We start from the raw sequence: 24,102 nt of genomic DNA, 5'->3' as shown, positions 1-24,102 counted from the left end.
ACCTTTTTAAGAAAAATGGAAAAGAAATAGCATTCTGTGTGTGTCGGACTGGGTTGTGATTGGATCGTGATGACAAAAGAGGGGTGCAGTACTGAGAGAAGGCCCCTCCTTCTCACTGGAGGCAGGACAGAGCATCACAGAAGTCCTTAGCTGATTCCATAGTTTCAGTTTTGAGAATATGAATTTTGATGGAAGACACTGACAAAGCTTTCTACTGTTCTTCAGGTCCAATAATAAAAGGGTAGCTACCCTGCATCATCTTAGATTTCTTCAAAGTAGGAGTTGCACTGTGTCTGTTATACCACCATACCTGTCACTGTAGAGATCAGGATATTAACTGGCAGCTGTTTCAGCTGTCAAATATTGCGTTGCTATTCTACACTGTTTGTATGTTGGGTTGTTTTGTACTTCCAGGGGACTGGATAGCACATAGATGTTACACTGAACCCTATAGCCACTTAAATAAGCAGACAGGCAGATCAAGTTCCCTACTACAAGTTACTTACCTGTAATTAAGCCACCAAATAAACTTCTGCTCCAGTTCTAGAATACTGACCAGTAGTATTCTGGAAAAATGGTTACTTCAGAATTAGGCTTTGAAACCAGCAACAGACAATACAGGATGAGCTTGGAAGTTGAAGTCGGAGAGATGAATATAAACCAGCTCAGAATATCACCAAGTCTATGCATTTCCAGAGGTGCTGTTAATCCTTCCCTCCCTCCCTCCCTCACTCTCAGCAGACCTCACTCCAACAGGAACAGTAAAAAATTGGGCGGACTGCCAAACTGCTGGTTCAGCACAAGGGAAGGAAGAGATGCCTGGTATTTGTGTCAATAAACCACACTGTAGGATTCAGAGCTGGAAAATTACCAAGCAATTATTATAGAGTTTTTGTCACATCTGGTTCTTTTTTTCCAGTGGTCCTGATGGAACTCTTCAGAAATGGGAAGTTCTGAAAGGCAAATCACATATGCTAGTGCTCCCCAGCACAGATTGCAATGTGGATGGCAAATGCATTCTGCTTACATCCTGATACAACATGCAAAAATGGGCTTTGCTCCCAAGATTGGAGCAGGAAGAAAAAAATCAGTTCAGTTTGCAGTCAAACCCGGCAAGTTTGACGGTGTTAACAGCACTGCACCTGTTTGAGTGCTGTGCTGTGATCTTACCTCCAGAATGACGAGCAGATTAGTGTTATACAGGGAATGAATTTAAGGCAAGAAGAAAATAATGCCTGATGTTTTGGAGATACCAAGTATTTATGAAATCTAAATCCAAAGACATTATTTTAAAATGGAAACCCTCTTTGACAGAGAAGTAATACCAGTTTACCTGGAAAATATTAATATAATCTCGGACATTTATAAAAAAATCCAAAGCTTAAATTGAGATGTTTTAAAACTGTTAGAGTGACTGACTCTTGCTCTTCTCCAAAGGTGATGGCTCTGTTCCTAATTTGGTATTTGAATGCTGCTTTCCCAAGTGCTTCTGCCAGACTGAAGATGATAATGGTTTGCCCTTAGAGCATACATGGGCTGTGTGAACCTGTGCTCACTGCTCCTTTCTTGCCAGTCTGACACACTTGGATTCTTGCCTAAAGAGTGGAAGCAAACTCAGGGAATAATACAAAGCCATTAAGTTTTTATTCGCCTGCTCCTGCTGAAACAGAACAGTTCAATGAGTTCCTAAGATGTTTTTTTTGTTGGTAAATGTACATTTGAGGTTTTTTGGAAGGACGCTCACTTACTGGCTTTAAGTGCCTCTTTGTTTCATGTAGGTAGAGAATGTGTCTGCAGGAAATGAAAAGAAAATTCGAAGTCGTGTATTAAGCTGTCAAAAGATGTTATCATTTTAACAGTCTGTAACACTCATTAAAGACCTGCAAAGCTAGCAATATGTTCAACAGCTACAGAAGAAAAACGTTATTATCTTTGGATGCCTGTGAAAAGGAGTAAATAACCGTGTTGGTTGAGACATCTCAAGAAATAAAAAGGAAAGAATAAAGCAGCTGAAAAGTTAAATACTCATTACCTTAAACAGGGAAGCAGCAGAAGTCAGTTTACTGTAGGACTGCAGTTGTCCTGAACACGCAGGATTAGCTACAAGGGAAGAATGTTAGATAAAACCTCTGTAGAAGGGCAACCTCAAAGCATAATGAACTAGCAAACGGATAAAAGAATTGCGTGTACCATGTATAACACAAGGGAAAAGAGCTGTAATGTTTCCTTCTTGATAGGGAAAAAGACTGAAATGTGGTTGTATATTTTAATTAAAGAGTTTGTTTCTGCTTTTCATTTTACATGATAAATGAGGAATCTGTGGCTGGACTAAGAAAGTGTGAGTGAAAAGATTGCAAAGTTTTATATTTTCTATTTAAAATTATATATGGGTTAGCATTTTGGAGAAACGCTTTGTCAGTAAAAAAAAAAATCAGCCATTCTAACTTTCCAATTATAATTAAGATCTATCAGCATACCTCCATCAGGCTGTACTCTGGGTTCTGTAGCAAAACTAGCAAGGTTGACAGTTGCGATATTTCCATGTCCTGTTAAAAAGAAACCCAAGACGTAACCTCCACCCCATCAGAATTCCCATCATTTTATGTGATCTTTACATAGCACTGTGAACCAAGGACAGGGTCCAAGAGTTATGTAAAATACAGTTTCCACATCCTGACAGACGATGTTTACGTTTTTCTATATCACACTTGCATTTCTCTCAGGAAATATTGCATGTATTTGGCAGAACACCAAGGCTGCTTCCTCTTACAGCTGCTTCCTAGTCAATGAATGCACAACAAGAGGAGCAAAGCTATATGACCAGGAAGAAAATTCCCACCACAGCAGCATTTCCAGACCTTTAAAATGTGCGCAGCATTACCAAGACATTTGCGGTACTCAGCACCCTTGGATGTGGACTGAAATAGGAGCTGCTACTTTATTGTTTGTTAACATCAGAGCCCTCCCAGGCTGGTAGGAAGCATGTAGGTCACATATAGGCCACATTAGCATGACAAAAGTCTTGAGGGGAGGGTGCATTAAACAGTTTACATGATACATACAGATATACACACAGGGAGGCCAAATGTTGAAACCAGGGATGAATTTGACCCTGCATATGTTTGGTTACTGAGGTCTAGTGTATCTCTTTACCAGAAGGACCAGCTCTGGTTTCAGGATCAACTTAGTCTTTAGCATGTGCCTCAGGCTTCTTTCAGGGTCTATGGAAAGTGAGCAGAAGACACTCTGGAAAGAGCAAGTCATGAGTAAACACATGCAACAGGCAAAATTAGGAAATGTTTTGTTCTACTTCTCACAGCATTGCTTGGTAGAGTCAAAGTGTTACCTCAAATCCACCTTCTTTCTCTCTGCAAGTGTCTGACCTCTAGATCAATTACACAGACCTGGGAGTGGTTGTGTAAAGCTCTGTGCCCTACCCGAGAGTGGCTGTGGTGGCTGCAGCCACTTACTTGTCTATCGGGTCCCTCGAGTTTGGCCCTGGCAGACCGAGGTCATTTTCAGGACTCACTCTAAAGAACATCAGAGACTAGTCTTGGTTTTGTGTCTTTCAGTTAGACGCAGATAGAATTCAGAAGAATTTTTGAGTTTATGTAGTTTTTTTCTTTTTTTCCAGCTCAATGCTTTGTATGTTGTTTGGTTTGTGTGCTTACAGTTCAGCACTTTTGCAGACCACTGGAAGTATCCATGTAGAGCAGCACTTCCCTGTCGCCTTCTCTCAATCACGCCATCTGCAGCCTTTCCACTGCTTTAAAGTCAAATGTTGCTGTAGCTGTAACTATTTTCTGGAAATTTTTTTTTGGCTTGGCTTAGCATAGTTATTCCAGGCCACACAAAAATTTACCACAGTGGTGTAAAGACATTCATCTATTATGTTACGTAATATTCTTATACCAAAGCATATGCACTACTCATGGTTCTCCTTAGCTCATGGCTGATTGCCTATGACATTAGACTTCTTCTTTTTCGAAAAGCAGAACTAGAACTGCCTTTCCCTTTTTTTCTTCTTTTTTTTAAAAAAAAAAAAGTTCTGAATTTTTTTGATTCCTTTAAGGAACAAAGAAAGAGAAGTAAGGGCATTGTTGTGTACTTAGTTCTTCCCAGTATCATGGAAACATGTCCAAACAGTATTGAGGAATCTAGACTCTTTAGACTGAGGTGAGGACAGGAATGTTGGAACAACAGCATGATCTGTGTACTCCGTGTTATTCCAAAATGTTAATGCTTTGGATCATAAAGGAAACATTCTCTTTTGCTTTTGAAATTTTAACAGCAAAAAGAGTTGCTGTTTTGGTTGCTGGATGTTACAGTCTTTGAGGTGGGAAAATGTTTGTTGGCAAGAAACTTTTGATGCTAAAGCTGTTTGGCTCTGGAAGATGCTGGGAATCTGCTGTTTGTTTGAGGTGGATTGCTATATCTTTTCATAACAGATAAAAAGGAGAAAACCCCATGCCTTGGCAGAACTATTAATGAAAAACTACAAAAGATGAACCCTTGTAGGAAGCTAAATTTTCAATTGACATAAAAAATGCAGAAATCGGTGAATTTGCAACCAGAAAGTCCATCCCTTGCACAGCATTAACTTCTATTAATACTTGGTTTTAAACTTATCTGTCATGCTCAGTTGTGCTGCTATGATGATGATTGGTTTTTCTACTCTGTTTTCAGGTCCAAAGTTCAGTCTTGGAATAGATGAGCAGAAGAGCCTGCTCGAAGACATGCCGTTTTCGGACACTGACATCAATTTGGAGATATCATTTGCAGAACAGGCAGCTAATCTCAAAGACAGCTCAGCAGGCAAAATGTGCAAGGGTGGAGGGGGTAACACTCTTCTCCCGGTAGGTGTTTCTTATCTATTGCTCTAATTCTTTTTTTTTGCTAGTGGTACTGTTTGGATGATATTTATCTGCTAGTGAGTGAATTGTGCTTAGAAGAATGTTGTCAGATCCAACTTCGTGGAGATAGACCTTCTCAAGATAACTCATTTTTGGGATCAGTACTCTCAATAACATGGAAGTAACTACTTTTAGGCCTATTTATGTCATTATCTTTCTGGCAAGATGTACTTTATGTGTAAGCAATAATGGACTAATAATATTAAGCTAGAATAGTGGCTTAGTGGTAGTTGTACTCAAAACTGTGTCCTTGCTTCATCTGTTTACAGCCCCTTTTCCTGTTATCTGAGGTGAGATGTTTTACCTCTGTAATGAAAATCTCTGTCGTCATTTAAAAAGGACTGGTGGATGCCTGCAGAAACCTTGTGCAGTTATCCCATGCAGATAGGTGAGGGGTGAGAAGAACAGAACAGTCTATAGAAGTCTAAAGTCAAGTGGCAGGAAATTAAAGATTAGTTTGTACTCAGTTTTATTTTCCAACTCTTAAATAAAAATGACTCTGACTCATTCTGAATGAATCCAAATAAATAGAAAAAAAAAATCCTCTAAGGCATTTTGTTGTTGATCCTCAGGCATGTCTTTGAGGATCTCTAACAGTTCGTGAACATGCAGTTAAGTATGACCTGTAAAATAATGGCTGGTGTGAAAAATGTCTGGTTTTTTTCCTAACAGTGTGTGCAAACATGTCTGAGTAAACATAATGTCTGAAGTAATAATGTTTCATAGTTCTTCAAACACTTAATTTAGATAAGGACACGTGCAGTTCTTCAAATAGTAATTACCCCATGTATCCTAGTTTAAACATTATAAACTAGACACTAATGAATATTTAGAAATGGATTCTAAAGTGTTTGAGTCACGTTTCTCTAATGCAGCTTATAACAAAGAAATGATAGCTATTGTCTAACTTCTGTGTATATGCATACATATGTATGCATACTACATACTTTAGTTATACTTTTAGTGAGGCTTAGGAAGGATTGCTCAAAGACATGGCTGTGGGTTTTCTCCTTCAGTGGTAAAAGGAGTGGCAAAATGATAGGAAAAGGAAGGGAGTTACCTATTTAAATCTACAATTTGTATTTGTTACACCTTCATCACTGGCAGCTATTTTTAAACATACATGTTTGTGCAAGTCAATGAAACTCAAGGTGGGAGACTAAGTATAAATCTACAATTTGTAAATTATGTTTATGTTTCGCTATGTGCCATTGTTGTTATCTACCATAGCCACCAATTCAGCTGTGCTATTGCTGGATCTGTACAGGATGAGATAATAATTCTGGAGTATAATTTGTCTTTCCAAATGGCAGAAAGTCTTGTCAACCTTCCTGCTTTGAGTCATGCACACTCCTAACGTCAGGCATGAGCAAGACTCTTTCTTAGAAGCCTGCTGGTGAGAAATGGAGTTAGAAAGCTCTGTGAGTTGGGAAGTCCCTCTCTCTCACCATCTCAGCTCCGTTCCTTATATTGGTCTCTGACTGCAGCTTCTGAGCATTTAGTGCCATAAAAATGAGCCATAACTGAGGATCCCCTTTCCCTAAGAAGGGAACCCCTTTAGTATTATTTATATGGCAGCCAAATATGTTATTTTGTATGTGTAAGTGCACAGGGATTTCTGTCTCAATTGTACATGTGTAGGATTGCTCATGGACAGCTATTTCCACCACTGTCAATTGCAAAAGGATGCACAAGGTGGATGTAGCGGGGTGGGAAGGGGTTACAAGCAAGATAAAGCCAGAATATTCTTGGAGGCGCACAGCAGAAGGACAAGAGGCAATGGACAGAAGTGACTACAAAGGAAATTCTGTTTTGCAAAGAAAAGAATTCCCCATGAGAGCATTAAGCATTCAAATGAACACCCACAGAGGTTTTTGGAAGTTTTCAGAATTCAGCTGGACAACACAACAAGCAACTTGATCAGACTTTGAGCAGGCAGTTCGATTAAATGACCTCCAGAAGTCACTAGGAACCTAATTTCTCCTCTGATTTTAAGACCATCTGCTGCTCAGCCTATTTGGAGGATTCTCCTGTGATTTATTCAGTAACAGCAGGCTTCATGATGAAAGGTTGTGCCCTGAAAGAAGCACAACCTTTGAGCTAAATAATTTGTTATGACTTGGATTATTCACTCTGCTGCAAATCTCTCCTTTTAGAATTTCAGGCTGCCGAAGGACAAAACAGGTACCACAAAGATTGGTGACCTGGCCCCTCAGGATATGAAGAAAGTCTATTCTTTAGCACTGATTGAATTAACTGCTCTCTATGACATACTTGGGACAGAATTCAAGCAGCAAAAAGCCGTAAAAATCAAAACCAGAGGTGAGTTGGTGTTTCATATTCTGAACCAAATGGATCTGGTTTAATCCCACAAAACAGACGCATCTGGTTCTTTATGATTTTCCAGCAGAAAATTTATATCAATATATAAATAATAATGTAGGTCCTGAGCAGCATGTTATTATATGCCTTAACTCAAAGCACACTTTCAGCAAGGTCATGCACATAGCCACTCCAGCTATGGGACCGTGCTCTCCATCTAAAGTTCAAACTCAGGTCAGTCACTCAACAGATAAACCAAGGTGTGAAGAAGGGGAACTATCTTAGTAGTATGCTGTGCAGGAAGAATTGCTTCACAGAAGTTTGTATGTGCTGATATATTCCCTGGGAAGACATGTGTATGTGCTTTTTGTGGGTATTCTTTTCCTGCTTTTCTGGAGGTAGGTACTGTGCTACTTCTACTTGACTTTTTTGCTTTTATTACCCTTGCCTGGAGAAGCTGTGGCAGCGTTTGCCACCTGCTTTCGTCTTCTATCTGGTACAAACTTTTCTGTGTCACATAGGCCTTGCCATCTAGTATGTACTCAGGCCATAATGGAGTTTTTATGCTGAATGACATAATACTAAGTGGAAGATGTGGGCTGTTGAAGAGGATGTTGAGACAGCTGCAACGTGTCATTATGCTCTGCAAGCCATGGGAGCACATGTATAATCACAGCGCTTTTCTCGGGAACATAGGACACATGGAAACCAGTTTCAAGATGCTAGAGGTTTTCAGTGCTTTGTTTGTTTTCTGTATTTCTGGCTTCTGCTAAATGCGTTACAAGAGCTTGAAATGTGTTACCAGTTAATCAAGAGCTTGCTTTGCCCAAAACCTTGTTGTCAAGGTTCAGTGAATGTGACAGTGCAATAGCTCACTTTAAATAATTGAAAGCAACAGAGAGAGTTGAAACATATATTGCAAAGTACAATAGATTCTTTAGAATATGCTCTTCAGTTTACAGTAGTAGAAAATAACTCTTAAAGTGCAAAAGGCATACATGGAAACATCTGTGAAACCTTGATCCCTTAAATGCATTTTCTCCTTGCAGAAGTGCTTGTGGTTTCACTAATAAACAGAGACAAAACACATTCTTCTCTTGTATTTTGGGTCTTAGTTTTAATTGATTTTTTTCACCAAATCTATTGTTAATTGAATTTCACTCATAGCATTATTATCTAAATGACAGGCAGTCATGAAAAACACTGGATTGATCGAAAAACCTGGTTTTGCCCAGTTTAAAAAAGATGGGCTAGACTCATGGAAATGTGTAGGAAATAGACAGTGACATGTCACCCTTTCTGCCAAACAAATCTGCTTTAGCAATGTAATGCCTTCAGTGCCTTGTTGCTCCACCTGATTCTCACCTCTTGACTCCTGAAGTGTTTGGGCAGTTGATTCATACAATGATGGATCTATTGGCTGCTCCCCTTTGTGTTTGAGAATGTAAAGATGGTGGAAACATGACTCTTCTGTGGACTGTCGTGGTGTGCCCAGCCTTGCCTTTCTGTTGACCTCCTACAGTTTGCTTCTCCAGCTTCATCCCAGTAGAAACTTTTATTATTGGCAAGATCTTCAAGGTGATAAAACTATGGAGTATGGAAATTGAATGCATGTATGAGTCTCTACATATTTTATAGGGAGACTTTTTATGCTGATAGAGACATAAGATCTCCCCAATTTGGCACTGAAACTGATGTTTATTTGACATATATCTCATTCCCTCAAGGGCTGACATCTTTTTAGTAATTACAGCTGTGCTGTGCTCAATATTAGCATGGCAACATCCCAGGCAGGGGTTTTTAGCTATATGTAGCGTTATGTGCCGTTGCAGAAAAGTTGCACATGCAGCAATTATCAGTACTTCTGACAGAGAAGTTCTATGTCAGCAAACTTTGGGTTAGTAGTTACTAATATAGCTCCCTCTTAATGGTCATTTACTTCTGTTCAACTGGGCCATAAATACCCAGGAGTCCCATTTAGTTGAAGACTAAGGCTAGTTTTGCATCAGGGCTAGATTAACTGAGACTAGATTCCATTTTTCTAAATTTGCATTGCCTTAGCATTATTGTAAAGGCCATTTTCTAACCAAGACTTAACTATACTTTTGCTTTTATTTTAAAAAAAGAAGAAAAAAAAAGGCAGAACACGTTTGGCAAGACAGTGATCTTGCTTTCCTGCCAGTGTTGTATAATGCAAAAGCACAGGAGTCGAAAAGCTCTTCTTTAAAAACCCTCCCAGAGAGAAGTGCTCAGAGTAACTCTGGGTGATAATTACATCTGTCTCATTTTAGTAGCCAAATTTCTGGATATTTTACTCATGCCATTTGCATCTTAACTATAATAACTTGCATTGAGTGATGAAGATCTGCATTGCAGCGTTATCAGCAGACCCATTCTGCAAACCAGAACGATGCAGATGGTTCATTTATGCAGTTTGCCTCACTGTACTGCAGAATATGTGGATGGCAATTTGAAGTCGAACCAGAAGACTCCTGATTAATGGATGAAGGAAGTGATGAATGAATCCTTTTAGCCAGAATGCTTTGTGTAATAACTTGATTGACGAAGACATTCAAACACTTTGAACAAAAGGTCAATAGCTCTGACTGTATTGAATAGGCTTATTGCTTAAAAAATGTGGTTTTATGCCATTATCACATGTACTGACACAGATGTGGATAGTATCTCCATTTCTTTTGCTTTATTCTTCAGACTCTGGCTTGTTTGGTGTCCCACTGTCAGTTTTACTGGAACAGGATCAGAAGAAGGTGCCAGGAACCAAGATCCCACTGATTTTTCAAAAGGTAAATAGGCATGAACAAGTCAACTTGTTACATACCTGCAGATGACAAACAAGTAACATGTTGTCATGGATTTATTTGCTTCCTGTAGCACAGTTTTCAGTATATTACTCTAATCAATCAAAGGTATTGTAACTTCTATTTTCAGCTTTACTTACTAATTTAGTAAATGTGATACTTTGCTTTGTATCGGATATATTTTAAGTTAAAGGAATAAAGTTTGGGTTTTTTCTGGTCTCAGTGATTTAGGCAAGTTTACTACTAAGCCTGTGGAAACTGACAATCAGCGTAAGAACCCACTGCAGCCAAATTCCAGTTCATAAAGGTGGTGTGACTTTCATTATCGGTAGGGCTGCCCTTTATTCTTTTCAGAGCAAATAACTTGAAATTCTGTGGAAATTCTCAATCCATGGCCCACAGACTGAACCAACCTTTCTAGAAAGTGGTTTTCTTTCAGAAATGATTTGGGCCACAAGGCAGCTGGCTGGATAACTGCCTCTGGTGGTGGCAGCAGCAGCCTTTTCCAGAAGATTTGTTGCTTTAGTGTGTGAGGGGATGTGTTGGCCTGTTTCATGTCACACTAGATAATAGGAAAGATGATGGATACCCTGGGTTTACTAGCTATGTGTAGCAGATCTCATTGCATGTGAAGGGAGAGACCACAGTGTGTGGACCTGTCCTAACACTGACAGAAACTCAGTGCTGTGTCATCACTGTTTCGGTAGGTTTGGGAACCTGCTTGTTAAGTTATTTTTCAAGAAACAGAAAACTCAATGTAGTTTTGCATCACTCTCTCAAAACTATTGCTGTGTCATTCATGCCAGAAATTAATTCCTCGGGATCATAAAAATACATTTCTGGGAAAGATGCTATCAGGAAAAAAAGAAATCAAATGACAAAAAGTGATTGATAACTATGCTGTTCTAGCAACACAGTAAGCATAGTTCTTCAGGAAGAAAATTCTACATAAACATTTCTAGCTCATGGATGTGATTTGTTTTGTAAGGTACCAACATCGTTTGAAATACAATTTTTTTTTAAATGAGAATATGAAAATAAAAAGTTTCCCATCTCTTCTACCTATTCTCTACAGCATGTGCTTTCCAAGAATAGGAGATTTATAAAAAGTGCAAGAAAGAACATCTTTGTGCATACTGCTTTTTAAATGTACCTTGGTTGTCACTGACATGAAACAAAATATTTTAATAAAAATACACATAGTTTTTATTTCATTGAGGAATTGCAGTTAAAGATAATGACATCATCTAGCCTAGGAGTTTTCCATCTGGAAAATCTGAGGGTAATACCATTCCATGTATCTCCAACAGAAGTTTCTGCTGATAGTAATTCAGGTCTCTGGCCTGCTAATGACGCCATGCAAAGCAGCCCTGGTAGAGATGACGAGGGGATTTCCCGTAGGCAGGCAGGAGGCTGGTGGTGGCCAGTGGCCACCTCTCACTGCCTGCCAAGGGGCCACTTGTGAGTGAGCGTGCGCAAAGGAGTTGTGGCCGCCGGCAGTGCCGCCAGACCTTGTCTCCTCGCAGATGTGGTGATGGTGACAAATCACACAATCACAAATCCCACAACGTCTGTGTGTCTGGCAGACAAGAGTGTCAGCCGCTGCTCTGGTGTAAGGCAGGTATGGTGAGAGTTGGATGTGGTCAGTGAGCACTTTCTTTTTTTTTTTCCTCTTTTTCGGTTTTCTAACCTTGTGGATTTTCCTGTTTTCTAACCTTGTGGATTTTCCTGTCTGATCTTGTTTTTATGGCATTTATCAGGTACATAAATACAGTGGTAGGTAAACCCCCTTTAATTTCTGTGACTAGAGAAAGCACAACTGTGTTGCATAGCTTTTCTTACTCAAGAGCTGGCACAGGAAGGTGTGCGACAAAGGCACTGCCCTAGTTAAACATTGTGAGAACCGTTTGTGCTAAAATGATGTCATCAGCTTTTGACATTTACAAATTTCTTTTGAGTACTCTTAGGTCCATCCTTCGGTGGATACTTCTAGTCATATCTTTTAGAGAAACAGAATTTATGATACGTGTTTAAAGTACTTTTACGGAATTTCTACTAATTGATCTAAGCCATACGTAGGATTGCAAACTCTTGAGTTTGTTACGAGAATGCCAGTATTTTCAAAACTGAAGCTTCCTTAAAGCCTGAAAGTACTTAGATCTCTGGTAAAGTTATAAAAAAGAGTATTTGTGAGAAAGTCAGTACTGTGTCTCTAATGTTACCTTAATTGTTTTGATTCAGAGACATTTTAACAAGGGTAGTAATTGGGATTTATTTTTGAAGACAGAGTAATTTTGGAAAAAAACTGCTTCAGTCTCTGAAGGAGATCTAAAAAAATACATTTTTTTTAATAAAACAGACAAACTCTCCTTTAATAATGTTCATAAAAGAGGTAAGAGCCATATTAAAGGTTTTTTTGCTACACCTACAGCAACTGTAATCCATTCATAAACTGTGTGTGTCTGCTTGTTACATATGTGCATGCACAAATACATGAATACATGCATACATACATAAAAGCTCCATTATATCAGAACTATGTACCAGTAATTTTTAATTGGCATCTTCATTCATGCAGTTTGCTTTGTGTTTGACAGCTGATTGCCCAGATAGAAGAGGCAACTCTGGAAACAGAAGGACTTCTTAGAATACCAGGAGTTGCAACAAGGATAAAGGTAAAACATTGCACAGATTCTCATCATCCTCAAAAGCTTACCTGTGCTTGCTGATTTTATGTTGTTGTGGAAATATATTTTAATCTCAGGTTGTTCTGAAAATTTTCAAAAGCAGAAAGCAAAATCTCTTTACAAAGAAAACTGAGTTACATTAGCCTGGAAGCTGATGGTTTCATCCAAGGTAGTTCTGGGGAGAAGACTGGAGTGAAGAGTTTGGAGAAGAGTCAAGGCTACATTTCAAATTCAGTTGTGCCAAAATCTCATTAATTCTTGGCACGAGCTTTCTAGCCTTTTGCATTTTCCCTGAACCAGCGTAAGCATTTGAGCAGTTCATACACAGTCTTCCTACCCCAGGAGGAAGCTTTTCTCTGGCATTGTGAGCCTATTTTAACAGCTGGACTTAACCTGTGTTACAGGCCAAGGCAGCCAGCATGCCCTGAAGAACATCTCACATTTATTTTTATGAACAGCAATATAACTACTCAGCTCACTAAGCACAATCTTGTTAGGCACGTCTGTACTCACCGACACTTTGCAGAGCGAGTGCCAATTGCATGCAGACTCTTCCCTGGTATTTGCTTTAATGCAGGAAACTGAATACACAGTATAATTCACGCTAAGAGTCAATGTGTTAAAAAGATGTCTGAACTGGCCTTAAATTCTAAACAGAAGGGACCATTTAAGTGGATTCAGCTGTTTGAAGACGTCTGCCAGCCTCTGTTGTGTAGAACTCAGTCCTGCAGCTGGTTCATTAGAAATAAATGAAAGAGGGGAATATTATGGAAATTGGCTTTGTTTATTTACCAGTAACTAAGATATTATTTTTTTTACAGTTTTCCTCCATTCTTTATTTTCTGCTTTTCATCAGTTCTGTATACTGGAATGTTTTTGGAGTTATTTTGTTTCTTTGTTTGTTCTTTGAGTTTATCAGTTTAATACAATTTTCGAGGCAGAGGATCATTTACCATTTGACTTTCATTAATTTTTACCTACTCATTTGTAGGAGATGCTTCTTTGAATTAAGCAATTGTTTTGTTAGCAAAGATGTTAAGTTCCTTTACTTATGCCAATAGAAAACTTTATAGAAAAGCAGATAATTTAGCATACTAAAGGACTGATGTTTTCTCTTAAGTTTCTTAAACTTTTATTTCGCATAGAAAATATTTTCCTCATGATTTAGTTTTATAGAAAGGCACAGATAATCTAATGAAAAAATATTTCGCTATCTTGCTCTATAGATTTTAGAGTTAATTAAAAAAATGCATTGCATATCTGCAATACCCCATAGTTAAGTACATTTACTTTAAAAGCTAAGCATTGGTCCCTTAGGATATGTATTTGGCATTTCCGCCCTTGCCTCTCAGACGAAACAATTCATCTTATCCAGTCGTTTAATACTGCATTTGCCACAGTGATTTGCTCTGAATGTGTATGGAGAAGCTGATGACACTCAGGGGGAGAATTTTCATCTGTATTTCTAAAGCTTGCCTTTGTTGATGAGCAGGAAGTCATACCCACTTGACTTTACACATCTGAGGTAGGATCTTTATACCTTTGAACCCCCTGCGTAATCCGTGGAGACAGAAGATCTCTCTGGGGGACAGTTGAGAACATCCATCTTTTATATCAACCTAAGTGTCCACCATTTTCTTTGGAAATAGACCCATTTTCCATTTGGACAAAGTTAAATTTAATGAGAACAGTATCTTAAAAATGTATCTAGTATCCACTATCCAATGTGTCTTTCTTGTCCAGATAAATAAAGCCATATTTTTCCATAGCGCTTTCCTTCACTTCATCTCAAATACTTACAAAACAAGCCAGTGTCTCTGTCCTCATTTTCTGCCTGAAAGAACCGAAGCAAGAAGGGAGGGACTTGTGAGAGGTGCCTTGAGTCCACTGGCACTATGCTGGGGCCACTTCCCACTCTGCCAGACTGGGAGATAAATGAAGTGGCTGCAAGGCTGGGACTGATGCTTAACAGGAGACCAAGAAGACTCAGTCTTTTCAACATATTTCCATTTGTATGTCTCTGGAAGCCCAGTAATAGTACTGCTATGGGAGCAGGGCAGGTACACAGTGATGTCTGCTGCCAACAGTATCCCACAGTAACTCTTGCATGAATGAATATGTCTGGTTCTTACAGTATATTCCATATGGTCTTGAGGCAGGCCCGTGGGTTTTCTTCCTGTATGATTTGGCCATCTACGGCCTATTACTATGTGTTTTCTTTCAATACTTCTGATCCCAAATTTATCTTTTTGTAGCAAAAGATCAGCAGCTGGAGTTAAGTGATATTTCAGGTATCCCATTTTTTTACCCCTTTCAAAGTATGGAAAGTATTGCTGTGTGTATAATGCATGACTTCCAGCAGCCAAGTGTTATTGGTGCTCTCTGTATCTACTGTCTTTCAGAGTCTTTGCCAAGAACTGGAAGCAAAATTCTATGAAGGGACTTTCAACTGGGAAAATGTAAAGCAACATGATGCAGCAAGTCTTTTAAAACTCTTTATCCGTGAACTGCCTCAGCCACTCCTCACTGTAGAATATCTCAAAGCTTTCCAAGATGTACAGAGTGAGTAGTGTCCTTTCTGTCTCAGCTGCAGAGAGTAGGTACCGGTGCAGAGAAGTGCCTCTTTGCTGTAGCAGTAATTTCGCTAGTAATATGTGAAACTGAAAATCAAGTTGAATAGCAACAATATGACTTCTCTTGAGAAAAGACTGGGCATATTTTTGTTAATGTACAGATAACAGCTTTTCTAGAAATTCTGTCTTAATAGTTTTCACATAAAACGAAAGCGCACTGCCACTTTCTGGTAAGATGTAGCAGATAGTCGTTAGGAGCTATAGATGGGTTATAAGGAAATTGTGTATGATGGTATCAGTTTATAAACAATATTTGCTTCAAAAGAAAATAACAGCAAAGACATAATAGTTCTGCAGAAAATCTAACAAATGGTAATTTATACCGTTTAGGGTATTTTAACCATTTACAATAGGAGAAGTCAGATCAGAATTGTCAGAACTGCTCATCATCCCAGATCCCTTGAGATCTGCAAGAGCCTGTCAAAATGTCTTCCTTGCCAACTGGTCACCAAGACAGCAAGTATACCAGCTGTAATTGAAAGAGAGCGACTTGGCGATAATGGATCAGGAGTAAGAACCCACGTACATTAACTCCCCAGCCAGCACAGGAGTGCAAGTTTCAGAAAAATCTATTCCCACAGACAGGCAGATAGACGAATATTCTTAAAAACCATGGGCTTTATCAGTCTGCGGGTTGTGCACTGCTTTTCAAGGCAATTAAGTTGGCGGGAGTAGGGGGCTGGTGCTTAGGCCTGCTACACGGTGTTGCTGGTTTTGCAGTGCTGAGGGGCAAGTTAAAGCTGCCAGAATGCTTTCAAATGGTGCTGGCAGCAAACAGATCCTTAGGGTTGTTCCACTTTTTGGATACTGATTGGAGCCAGGAGGGTTTCTGCTTCCCACTCCTGAGCTGTCTGAAGGCTTATGTGGTTTTACTTACCCAGAAAATACTCAGGTGCCAGGATCCAAAGCACCTTCTACATTGAGCCAAAGGATTTGATGCAGAACAGACATAGCACTTCATAGCCTCCCATTGTTTAAATTGTCTGCCTGTCTTGTTGGTTACATGTAATAACATTAGGTTATAGAGAAAAGGAGCCATCTTTGTGACAGTAATCAAAATTCAATCATTATTTAGGTAAACAGACAGAAAACCTTGATTTAAGTGATGAATTTTATTTGGTTTGCAATTGTATTTTTGCTTACTTTCCTAGGAGAAGGTTGATTCTCATGGCTTTGTGAGCATTGTGACATGGTGTTTTGCAACTAAATTTAAGCTTTACTTTTAATGTATGTCTTTCTAGAGCAGGTAATACACTGTTATCACTACTTGCATGTTTTAAATGGCTGTATAGTTTGTCACTCATTTATTCAGATCCTTATTTTTTATAATGGTAGAAAGTAGTCAGGGATTTTTTTATTTCATCAGTTAACTTTTTTCTTGGTGGTATCTCCCAAACTGATTTGAACGAAACATATATGAAATAGCAGTTCAGCTGGAATGCCAGCAGGGCGCACAAGAACAGCCCTGTTGAATTTTGAAATAGTGTGATAAAACTACATCAAGTGGGTACCTCCTTCCTCACTTGTTTTATGTATGGTCTGATTCATTAGGAATCTGCTGAGAAGACTTGCCAGAGCATGTCCTCTAAAGCATGACAGGAGGAAGTTTATCGCAAGTGACAAATGTGAGCATTGGGGCTTTCTGCTGCTCAGCACTGCCAGAACATAGGAGCTCTTGTAGCAGGTGGAGGAGTACAGGGCTGCACTCACCCTGCATCTTGAGTGAATGATGCACTACCAAGCAACTGGGTAAAAGGCAGAACCAACAGCACTTTTCTTTAACTATAGCTTGCCACGTTTGGTACAGCGCTCGCTGCTGTAGATATGTGTTGAGCTTCTCTGCTCTTGGCTTTATCCCCACTGGTTTGCCATTGCAGCTGCTGCTGATGTTGCTGGAGACCTGCCTTATTCAGCAACACGTGGTATTGATTCTGCGTGGGTGACTTGGGAGACTGTGCAACTGTTCAGGCAATCAGAGAAACTGTGAAAGCAGTGTTGAATATGCCCTTTCATATGTTGGGGCACAGGCTCAAAAAGGGAGGAACTGACTGTTTCTTCTTGTAACATTGCAAAATAAAGAAATCACAAGGCATCTGGAAAATACTGCCAGAAGACTGCTGAGTCATAAGCAACTGAATCCTAAAAGAACATTTGGAAATGAGTATCAGAAAGCGAGGATCTGCCAGTCCTTTGTCGTACTATGACAATTAGCCATGTGTATGCATTCAGCATTTTGCAAGAGGTTTCCACTTCGGAATCATGCTTTTTGAAGAGGACAAATGACAATTTTAAAATACTGAGGTTCTTGTGCTTCACTGACAGATCTTCCAACGAGGAAACAGCAACTGCAAGCTTTGAATCTTTTGATTCTCCTTCTACCTGAAGCAAACAGAGACACTCTGAAGGTTAGAATTGCTAATACTTTTTTCCTGCACAGATGTCTTGTCTGTTTCTGTGAATCCACTGTAATGAATACTGTTGTCTTTTAACATTTTTTTTCTGTTCAAAGTTAATGCTGAAACTAGTGATTCTTTGTTTTTTCATATTTCACAGAACTTCACGGAAAAAAAAAAAAGACACCTTAGTAGCCGAATTCCTCCCAAATGACTTTTAAGAATGACTTGAAATTTCTCCAGGAGATTACAATAATAATCTCTTACAAGTTTTGCGCTCTCTTTTTTTTTTCTTTTTTTTTTCCCCCAGCAGTCATCATTTCCAATTCAAAAAATAAACAATGTTAGAATACTGTGGATGAGAGTTTGCTTTTATGAAGTGGGTTTGCTCTTCATTTTTATTCCCCACTTTTGTCTGTGCTGTTTGTTTCTACTCGCAGTAAGCTAGAAATTTACACTTCCTATTGATATTTGCAGCACATTACGTGGAGTCTTCTAATTTGGGCTTGTTCTTTTATAGCAAAGCTGTTCATCTTTTTCAGAATATGCTTACTATTAAAATTGCTACAATCAAAAATGAATTTGTAGGGTTTGTGTAGGATGCAGAACATGTTCTATTACATGCAAAAAAACCCCTATTAGGTCTTATTGTTTAAACATTTCTTTTTGAGTTTATTTACTGTGCGGAAGCAGTCAGGAGGGCTCCTGAGTTGAGTTACAAATGTCTGGAACTGAATTAATTGAAGATTGGCAGTTTCTGAGTGGCTACCTGTCATTCACAATGCAGTGGTTTACTCATTAATTGCTTACCTTACAGAACTAGCCACTCCATGTTTCCATAACCATGACAGCTGGCAATATTGTGTTCACTTTCAGTTTAAGAAAAGCAACAGCAATGTTTTTAAAAGCATCTGTAGGATGCTACTTATGCACCTACATAATGAGAGTTTTGAAAAAAAAAAATCTTACTGTGCAGGGCTTCATAGTCACTTGAATGCTTTTGAAAATGTTATCCACAAAAATAACTAGAATTATTTTCTTCATTTCTTAAAGGAAACAAAACTTGTGTTACACTCCTGGGAATAAACATATCCACGCTTCTGTTATTGTTTTTAATGTGGTTTTATTAGGAATGAAGAGCTTTTTCAATAAATACAGAACATGGTCTTTCACTTGTAACTTTTTCATGTGCAGAGTTGAGCTCTAAGTTCTGCTCTTATTTCAGGTATTGCTTGAATTCCTCCAAAGGGTAATTGATCATCGAGACAAAAATAAAATGACGTTAAAGAATGTTGCGATGGTGATGGCCCCAAACCTTTTCACGTTTCATGGGTTGGGCTCAAAGACTATTGAACAAAGCGAGTTTGTTATGGCAGCTGGAACAGCAAATGTCATGCGCTTTATGATTCAGTACCAAAAGCTGCTCTGGACAGTAAGTGTATTCTCTAAGCGGGGATGGAAATAATAGCTTTTGCAAACAAGGCATCTGAACAAAGTAGTAATATGAATTATTTCCATGATTTAGAGAAAGATTAGCCCCATCCAGCTGGGTTCTTGCTCATAGGTCACTCTTATGGGAGCGAAACAGAATCGTTATATCTTATAGTAGAGTTAAGCTCTGATGGTCAGAGTTTTAATATTGTATGTACCATATGTGAACTCAAAAATAAGTCCTTGAGGGATCTTTGTATTTGGCCTACCAGTGTGCATTGTTATGAGGAATTTATTCTTTTATGTTTAGAGGTATTTACAGGAAACATGGTGGTTTAGTCCATTTCCCTTTTGGATCAAACTTGATATTATATAAAACATGTTTCGACAAAACATGAAGTTGTGTCATGGTCTTAAGCAAAGCTCTATCTTAGACAGACTGGAGAAGTTCAGGCTTTGTTGTCCATCAGCAAGTTTAAACAGTTTTGACCTTTGCTGCATGTGAGGGAACACTATTATCACCATCACACAGATTAAGTGTTGAGTGAATAATTTTGGATGAGGGTAGTAAAAACACCGCATGATTCTACCTCTCTTCCTCTGAGAGCTTACTGAATGGAATATAACATTGCAAATGGAATGGAGTTTAAATGGTTTCACAGCTTTATATTACTGCAATCTTTAATTATTACTGGAAATAAATACTAATTTTTTTTGAGTTCTACCTGGCAATCTGTCAATTTTCAAAATGTTGATAAATTAGTTACTTAAGGAAATTATGTGGGTATTCATACTTATGTATTAATGAACATACATCTATATTCATCTAGATTCCTAAGTTTATTGTTAACCAAGTGAGAAAACAAAACACCGAAAGCCAGAAGAAGGAGAAAAAGGACAAAGCTATGAAGAAACTTCTGAAAAAGATGGCATATGACCGGGAAAAGCATGAGAAACAGGAGAAGACCCCTAATGATGTAAGGAAACATACCACTAATAAGACTATCATCCCTAGTGAAAAAGTGCAAATAGCAGGGGGGATATCTACATTTATGTAACTGTGAATTTTGATAGATATCAAGTTAATATGTGTTTCATAGTTCATGGATTACCAGCATGACACATATAGAGGTTTGGGTTGGTTGCTTGGTTGTTTTCCCAGATTTTTCAAAATATTTATATTTGGAAAAATTATATTGCACAGGTTGTTTCAGTTTGGGTGTCTGAAACAAAAGTACCTTAGGTCTGTGTCTGTAGAGGAAGCAAGTGTTGTGACAACACTCATTATTACTGCACCATGTTTAAATGCATTGCTGCCCATGTGTTTACTTCAAAAATAAATACCTGGATTTCACTATTAGGTATTTAATAGTGTTTGGAAAAAAAGCCAGCATTTAATCCTTCTTCCTCCTCCAGGAGTTCCCAAACTACTGCACTCTTTGCTTCAATTAATCTGTAACCATTCCTTGTAAAGTGGAGCATGCACAATCTGCCCACCCCAACAAACCCCAAAGGGTGAAATAAATGTAAAAAACCCATAAACTGCTTCTTATGCAGCTGCTGTCGAACTGTCTACTCCCAATTTACCACGGTGTATATAATCTACAGTTTCATATCTCTCCATTAGGTAATTGACTTCTGCCAGACCCGCCACTGATGTCAGGGCATGTTTCAGTGTAGCCTTCTTCACACACTCTTTAACAAAAAACAAATAAAATCCTATGGCGTTATAGTGCTATTTTTTTTTCTATACAGGTATTTTAACCGAACTGTTCCCTCTGCCATGGAAACTTTTCAAAAATATATCTCATGTACCTTGAAATTGCTTATTATTTACGATTTCGATGAAGTTAGTAATTACAAGTCTTTGAAGCTCATTAGCCTATACAGTATGGTATCTTAATTATAATGCATTTAAAATACATGACTCTGAAGTTATTTTAAATACATAAACATGTAAACCCAAATATCTGTATCTTGATAACATAATGAATATATATCGGATTTAGTTGGTATGAAAATACCACCTTGTGAGTTGAAGTCATATTGAAGATTCCGGTGAATTAGAGACATCTTGTGGTAGCTTGTAAAAGTGCATTGGTCTCAGTGGTCTGTTTTTCTTACCAAGTACATGTGTGGCAAACTGTTACAAAAAGAGGTTGTCATATTCTAATAAAGGCATTTTTAAGCTATTAAGCCAAAAAATAGAATATGGCAAATGAATATGCTATAACATCCCTCAAATCTGCCTTGTAAGTATGCCTTTTTTTTTTTTTTTTTAAGGTGCAAAAAGCTGGGTGCTTTGGACAACTGCACCTAATATCTGGTGGAGACATATATTTCAGTGTTCCTGCCTCATTTTGTGTGCAGTATTTAACACATTTCTTAATGTCCAAAATTAGTTAATTCTCCGTGCATCACTTTGCCTTGCTTTCATATCTATCTATATGAAGGAATCTGTACACAGAATGAGGACTTACTCGCAATTTTAAAATAAAGCTAAGTAAATGCCGACATTTGTTTTACGCTGTATAATAGGAAAAGGATTCTTTGACTACAGTTTAGTTGAGTTATGATGAAATTACGCTTAATGCTGCCATCCTCTGTTCAACAGAGGAATAACAGCGAATACACTGAAATAGGCAAATGCTGTTGAAACTTCAGGTATTGAATTTTTTTGTAATTCAGTGCTGTTGGTCTTTTAGAGTAAAATATGCCTTTTCAATCCAATGGGGAGTTAGGGCTGAAATCGCATGTAATACCCAAATGTAAATGTAAAGTTACTCCTCAAGAGTTTTCTTTAAGCCCTAGAAATCTGTGGAGATTTCTTTCAAAATTAAATGGTACAATTTTTAACAAATCCATCATGCTTATTCAGTAATTTGGGTGCCTGAGAACATATTACTCTTAAAATCAGATTCCCAAATTGATAAGTCTTCATTTTGAATGACAATCTTATACATTTTTCCAAGTAAATAATTGTCCCATTCTTTAAGGAAAAGTAATTGATTTTTCTTTTTCCCCAATTTGCAATTTATACTGCCTTAATTTGAAATTGAGGTGATTTACCCATGCAGTTCCTGAACTGCATTCCACTATTAGATAGCAAGTAAGGCAGCCAGACTAGTGGTGATTCCCCACTCCAGTGAAGACTGTTTAAAACTTCTGAGAGTTAATTATCTTGCATGCAGCTGAACAAAAACTAAGTAAAAGTTGCTATTTTCTACCATATGCTGTGGCACGCCACATGATGAAACATAGATGGACAGAGCTTGAGTCACTTCCATGCTCCCCAGAAATATGTAAATATCTGCATTCTTAATGGCAGTCAGCTCATTTGGATAAAATTTCATCTTATCTCTGATGAGGGCTCTCTGTCAATCAGATTTCTCCTTTTAAGATAGATGTTAAATATCATTTAGTGCAAACTTTGGGCAAGATCTCTGTACAGCGCTGAGAGTGGTTAATGTTAGAGGGCTCATGAGGGTTGAGAGCAGCTAATATTAGAGGGCTTGTGATGGTTAATTGCTTTTTGGGATACTGATGCATACCTATGTCTCCAAGTCTGTGTTAGGGATTAAGTCTTTGTGGTGTTGTTGGGGTGCATAATACTGTAGCTAGGGAAACAAAGATGCCCTCAGGACTGGAAATTTACCTAATAGCATAGCCACATTTATACCTTCTGTTATTGTATTCCTCTTGTATGTTACAGTTGTTCCAAAACCAGTCATGTTAGCAGTACAATGCAATGCTACTGGGCTTATCTAACAGGTTAGAATAACCATTGTGTTCTGTAGCCGTTCTGTTTGCATAACCATTTTGAATTTTCACAGTATAACATTACTGACTCTTGCTGAATTTGTTATCCACTGCATTGCCAGATTATTTACTAAAAAATTGCTACCTGCTAAGTCATTTCACTTTATGTCGTTTTACAGTTTTTTGTCCCCAATTAGGTGCAACACTTTGCAGTTCAAAGAGAACAACTCCATGCCCTTTCTTTCAGACTTTATCTTGCATGTAGCAAGATCCCTTTGAATTCCAGTCTTGTTCTTCATAATGTTTGTCCCATTCCTGCTTGGTATCATTCTCACATTTCATGAATATATATTATATTCCATCATCTGAGTTGTTAGTGAAAATACTGCATAGTCACTTTGTTCCTCTCTTCATCTAGTCTGATGAATATTTGTGTCATGCAAAATGGAACAGGAGAATCTGGAAGAGATTCACCCCAGATCCTATAGCCAAGCATCTGCAGTTCTTTTGTGACATACAGATTCAAGTCCCTCTGAAAAGAAGGGGTTTGAAGGAAGATGAATACCTCACAGGTGACTGCTGCGCCTGCTGCAGACTGAATGCAGGCCAGTGTATTTTCCGTCAACTAAAGATGTATCTGTCTCCAGGTTTTTAAAGTGTTGAAGTGCCTAACTTAGTCAGAGGTTTCAGCGTTGCAAACGTCATCCTGAGAGAGCCTGTGGGACTCACAAACCAAGTAGTGGTGACTCACCCTTCAGCATATTGTCGATCACCTTATAGGTACTTGGCTTACATGTTGTGATGTGGAGCACTAACCTGGATGTTTTGAACTGTGTTGTGCAGAAAACAGGTCCTCTGTGACTCTGCTCCTAGACATTTTATGGCCACATTTCTTTCCCACTGACTTGCACAGTGAATGGGCTAGAGGATGCTCAGTATCTGTTCTCTTTATAGTTGAGGACCATGAACATATTGTGCAGCTAAGCATGAGTTCTTCTGTATCTGCAGGTGGTGGAAGTGGCAAAATGGACTCACTAGCTGAGCTAATAATGATTCTGTCTGAATAAACAAAGTAATTATTCTGTTTGATCTGTGACTGTAATGTTACGGCTCTGTGGACATTCCTTGTTCCTTCTCTTGTGCAC

General features: G+C 38.4%; 1 protein-coding gene across 2 annotated transcripts in view; it reads left to right on the top strand.

The window, feature by feature from the left end:
• Positions 1-24,102, top strand: part of ARHGAP18 (Rho GTPase activating protein 18) — an 88,469-nt gene that overhangs the window by 34,572 nt on the left and 29,795 nt on the right. For both annotated transcript variants that reach the window (XM_065632145.1, XM_065632144.1), the window contains exons 5-12: positions 4,687-4,856; positions 7,070-7,235; positions 9,948-10,039; positions 12,652-12,729; positions 15,144-15,303; positions 17,697-17,779; positions 18,993-19,199; positions 20,029-20,175. In XM_065632145.1, coding sequence (XP_065488217.1) covers positions 4,687-4,856; positions 7,070-7,235; positions 9,948-10,039; positions 12,652-12,729; positions 15,144-15,303; positions 17,697-17,779; positions 18,993-19,199; positions 20,029-20,175 — 1,103 coding nt within the window. The remainder of the gene's footprint in view (positions 1-4,686; positions 4,857-7,069; positions 7,236-9,947; positions 10,040-12,651; positions 12,730-15,143; positions 15,304-17,696; positions 17,780-18,992; positions 19,200-20,028; positions 20,176-24,102) is intronic.

Source organism: Caloenas nicobarica, chromosome 3 (genome assembly GCF_036013445.1).
Source record: "Caloenas nicobarica isolate bCalNic1 chromosome 3, bCalNic1.hap1, whole genome shotgun sequence".
NCBI classification, from domain to species: domain Eukaryota; kingdom Metazoa; phylum Chordata; class Aves; order Columbiformes; family Columbidae; genus Caloenas; species Caloenas nicobarica.
Note: the sequence above shows the minus strand (reverse complement) of the source record. Positions and strands in the feature narration are given on the sequence as shown.